Below are 5,249 nucleotides of genomic sequence, written 5' to 3'. Positions count from 1 at the left end.
AAAAAAAAATTCAAAAGCGTAATGTCTCTCCGGAGTCTCAAGGACAGTGGCTCCAATATCCTGGAGAGCGACATCCGGACCCTTGCCGACGCCGTCCTCCACGGTTGGACCACCAGCAGAGGGGCCCGACTCCCGACACCCGTCCGATATATACTGTCCGACAGTTTTTCTATTTACCCGCCAGCCCTTTTCCACCCACTTTCCACCCGCCACCCCTTTTCCACCCACCACCCACTTACCACCCACTTTCCACCCGCCACTCATTTTCTATCTGGCGGCCATTTTCCACCCACCACCCACTTCATGTGACCCTCGGACCGCAACTTTGAGGCCCTGCACCCCAGGGGGCCCCCCAGCGCGCCGACGACCTCTTCAAAGGCATGCCGCCGAGAGGGGAGGGGGGAACGTGTACGTGCACTTCCTGGAAAAAGAGGGGAGGGAGCGTGGGAAATTCGCCAATAATGCCCTCTTACTACTGACGTCACTTGCATGGAAACGTGGAGTTGAAGGGAAAAATTATCAATTGTCTCTACAAGAGTGGGAGGATAAAGAGACTTATAAATAAAACGAGAAAAGATAAACAAAATTGACGGAATTCAAAATGTAATGCATTATGTAAAATCTTTGAATTTCCGGTTGCAGAGAATTTTGTTCACCTTATTTGGCACCAGAGCACGTATATAAATTTTACTCTGCATAATCTTCATTTGACAACGTACATATATGCGACGTGTGCACGAAGTGTTTGAAAACAGCATTATCAAACATAATACTAAAAAAAAGAATTCATGAAAAATGAGAGAGAAAATGAAAGGTTTGTGAAATCGAATTCCTCCCTCTCATTAAATATCTTGTCTCTATCTCAATTCTCATCTCTATAAAAATGGAAACATAAAAGGTCACAAATTGTCATTCACCTATTTACTTCAGTAGAAATGTCAACAGATGACGACTTCCTTCTCCTAGTTATTTCGTTGGGATTTTTTTTATAACAATGCTTAAGCATAAATTTCCCCCTTGAATGTCATAATCCGATGCCTAGGAATTTGCATTCAACAAAATCTCTACAGATTCATCTATATAAAAATAAGAATCGACTTTCCAGCAATTTGGCTTATCTACCCTTTTTCAGATGTACACACTGCTATTTCACACATTTGTGTATAGAATCAGATGTGGAAAATAGTTACGTATAGCAAACAGCCAACTTTACTCTTGAACAACCATATGGCAATGTCAGGACATAATTTTCCAATTTGAAAATAGAAGTTCTTGGACTTAATGAGCAAGACAAATATAATAATCAATATGTCTCATAAAACAAACTTAACTATAAAAATGGAACGCAACCAGAAAATCCTTATCATATTATAGCGATATGGAACTTCAATAGTCGAGGGATTAGAATACACTTCTGACAGCTTGGCGTCCAACAAATATTGAAAGGATTTGTAGCACGAAAAAATATCATAGAAAAGACGAACGAATTCAACGGAAAATTGCATTGGATTTATATTGAACTATTATTGAGATTTCCATTTTGTTTCAATTCTATTGAAGCATGCGGTAGACTCAAAGAAAAAAATCTTTTATAGAAAAAATGGTTCGAGTTTCATCTTTCGTTCCAATTTTTTCTATTGAGACATTTTTTATAGGAATTCTGAGATATGAATTTTGCAATTTTTTTAGTTTCTCTTCATTGAAAAAACCAACCACGAAAGGGCGGTAATTCAAGTCGAAAAATTACTACAGAATATATCTCAATAGAATGAGTCGTCAAGAAAAATCAAATTCGTACATTTTTTTCTATTGAATATTTTTCATTGAGAATATCTATGGAGAACAAACGCCCGAATAAGCTGCGGAATTTGTCTGCAGAATCGAAGAAAAACTAATACTAATTTTAATGGAAATCAGTTCGAATTTTCTAGCGAATTCACGAGGTTTTTCTAGGAAATTTGTTTGGACGCGATCTTCAAGGATTTGGAATATCTGAGCAGATGATTTTGAACATGACGTAGCAGGGAAATACCACGAAAACAAACCTGATCCCCGTATGGATTACGCGGATAATATGGATATTGTTGCAGTGCTGGATACTGTTGTGGGGGGTATTACAGCGTTGAGTATTGCTACGGAGGGTATGGCTGCGGTGGGTATTGCTGTGATGGGTATGGCTGTGGTGGGTACTGTTGTGATGGGTGTTGGGCGTTGAAAAATTGCTGTCCATGTTGTGACTTGCCCCAATTTATTGGGTTAGGAAATATTGGTGCCAACATCGAAGGCTGTTGAAGAGGTTATTGCCACGTGGACACCATCTGCGGTGCATACATCGGAGATGATTGCATCTGGACATAGGGTGCCATAATTGGAAAAGGTGCTGGTGATGGTGGTGGCGTTGAAGGCATCATGGGCTGGGTCCCACTGAATGCCACTTTCTGTAATTCAATTATCTATTGTGAAAGAAGTCACGTAAAAAAATGAAGAGCAAAACCTAGCGCTCCTTGAAATGACTTGTATTAAATTTCCAATGGAACTCTGAAAAATTCCTGTTGAAGTTCTATTATAATTCCATGGAAAAATTCTATCTGTTTTTCGCGCCGATTTTATCAAAAATTATGGCAAATCCTCCTGCGTTTTTCAATCGATATTTGTTCATAAAAAAAATCCTATGTGTTAGTTCTCTATATATCTTATTCTCTTGGGATAGTTTCTATGAAAATGCTTGGATATGAATTTCCCATTTTGTTTTTCCTGGATTTTGATAAGGATTTGATAAGAAAGGAATAAAAGTACACAAGAAAAAATTTCGAATTTTACGCCAACGGATTTCTATCTAAAAACAAAAATCTACCGACTTTTTCCTATCAAATATCTCTTGACAAGATGACACGGTAAAGTAACATGATCTTCTATTAAATTGGCGCTAAAAACTAATAGAATTTTCTAATAAAATTTCACTCCAACTTCAAGAGGATTCTCATAGAATTTCAATAGGAATTCAATAAAATTAATAAGTGATTGTTGTCGACCGTCGAATAATAATTAAGTAAAAATTAATCGGCCTTGCGGTCACAGGAGATGGGAGAAAAACTAGAGGTTTTTGACCATAAATAAGCCAACGTTTCGACCCATTCTCCGGGTCCTCTTCAGGGGTCGTTTATTTGATAACCTGCCGAGCACAAACCAAAACAAAAATATAAAATCAAATGTGCGAGATTAAAAACGAAATAAAAAATAAAAATTATCAATAAGACATGAAAAGTCCAAAACATAGATGTGAACCTACCAAAATCAGTCAAATAGAAAAATGTCTGTACATTTCACACCAATGTCAGAGTGTGTAGCACCATCGTGGGTATCATTTAGAGTCAAAAAGATGATTCTCAAAAACTATTGTCGAAAAAATAGTAATAGAAGTTATTTGAGCGACGAATAACACAATAAATATGTCAAGAACTCTTGTGAGGGTTACTAAACCCGAGTCAACAAGGACTCAAGTCCCCCGAAAGATCGTATGACTACATTGATGACTAACAACAACAAAGTGACAGGTGTGGTTATGTTATGTAGTGGCACATTCTCATGATGACGATTATCGTAGTCAGTGGTGGTGTGCGCTGTGATCGACGGCGGTGGTGATGGTGTCTAGTAACGAGAGGTTGGCGCGCGAGATTTCGAGATGAGTCCTGTGTAGACCGAGCTCAACCCGTTGACGTGTGAGCGAAAATTGACGGCGTTGTCCTCACGTACAATATAAAGCATCTCAAGGAGATTACGTTTATAAGGATGAAGCTCAGACTTACACACTTTTACTTTGTCAAAATTAAAAGAGTGGCCAGAATCCACATGATGTCTAGTCAACGCCGTGTATTTCGCCGGATCTGTGTTTCTACAGTTCTTCACGCCTTTCTCATGTTCGCCCACCCTGACCTTGAGATATCGTTTGGTCTGTCCCACATATACGCCATTGCAGAAGTCACAAGGGATTGAGTAGACCACGTTGGACCTGTTCTCCCACTTCACTGGATCCTTAGTAGTTTTCAGGTAGCTCTGTAGTTTGTGGCTGGTATTAGAGATCACATTCAGTCCATACCTTCTGGAAACTCGCTTGAGATTCTGAGTTAGACCATTCACAAATGGTAGCACCAGTGCGTGTTTAAAATCAGTCTCAGCAGTCGCAGCGGCCGTATTCTCGCTAGCACACACGTTCAGATGGTGAAGCCTTTCCTTGATACAGGTGTTGATGAACTCTAAGGGGTAGCTGTTGTCCAACAGAGTACTCCTGATGAGCTGGAGATTGTCCTCATGGAACTTTAGATGTAAAAGTATCACACATCTGTCTACTAGCATCGAAATGATTCCTTTCTTCTGGGAGATGGGATGGTGTGCATCGAAATTCAAAAATATCCCAGACCAGATCGGTTTGTGGTACCAATTGGTAACCACATGGTCGTTGTCATGTATCAGGAGAAGGTCCAGGAAGGCGATTTTGTTGTCTTCTTCCACTTCATGTGTGAACTGGAGCCTTCCCTCATAGCTGTTAAAGACCTCGAGAACTAGCTCGACTTCACCCCAGGGGACCGCAGTGATTATGTCTTCCACATATCTCTTATAAAAAGGAATGTGGATGCCTGCATCGTCCAAGAACTTCAAACAGTCACTCTCAAGACCTTGCATTACTATTTCAGCTGCCGGAGGGGCCAGAGGAGATCCCATTGGTAGACCGAAATTTTGTTTATAGTGCTGCCCATTAAATGAGAAGCAGGTGGAGTGCATGATAAAGCTTACTGCTTTTTTGAGTTCTTCGACAGGTTTTCGTTTCCCAGGAGTTTTTGTTCTCTTTTTTGGAGAGCTTTCTCAACCAGTATGAGTGGGACGTTCGTGTATAGAGAACTCACGTCTAACGAGATCAGAATGTAGTCAGGTGGAATGTGGACCTTTGAGATAAAAACCTTGAACTGGAAACTATCTTTCACAAATGACGGATGGTCATTAGAAGCACCGGAGATCATTTTCTGAAGAAAACTGGACAGCTTGTATGTAGGGCCGCTGATCGAGGATACAATCGAACGGAACGGGGTGTTTGGCTTATGGATTTTTGGCAACGCGTAAAGTCTTGGCTCGATCGCCATTTCAGATTTCAACCATTTCGCTGTCTCCTTCGAGATGTAGTTGTTGATCTTCCATCTCTCCACTATGATGTTATTACCGTTCTGTATCTCTACAGTGCGATCACTGCGGGTTTT

The 5,249-nt window shown here is 40.2% G+C and overlaps 1 protein-coding gene across 1 annotated transcript; it reads right to left on the bottom strand.

Moving 5' to 3' along the window:
- Window positions 1-3,648: 3,648 nt before the first annotated feature.
- LOC107045008 lies at window positions 3,649-4,680 on the bottom strand. Its single transcript, XM_015267097.1, has one exon. The coding sequence runs from the start codon at window positions 4,678-4,680 to the stop codon at window positions 3,649-3,651; it is 1,032 nt and encodes a 343-aa protein (XP_015122583.1).
- Between the last annotated feature and the right edge of the window lie 569 nt (window positions 4,681-5,249).

Source organism: Diachasma alloeum, unplaced genomic scaffold (assembly GCF_001412515.2).
Source record: "Diachasma alloeum isolate Michigan unplaced genomic scaffold, Dall2.0 Dall_scaffold_00861, whole genome shotgun sequence".
Lineage (NCBI taxonomy): Eukaryota > Metazoa > Arthropoda > Insecta > Hymenoptera > Braconidae > Diachasma > Diachasma alloeum.
This window is presented reverse-complemented; position numbering and strand designations above follow the sequence as displayed.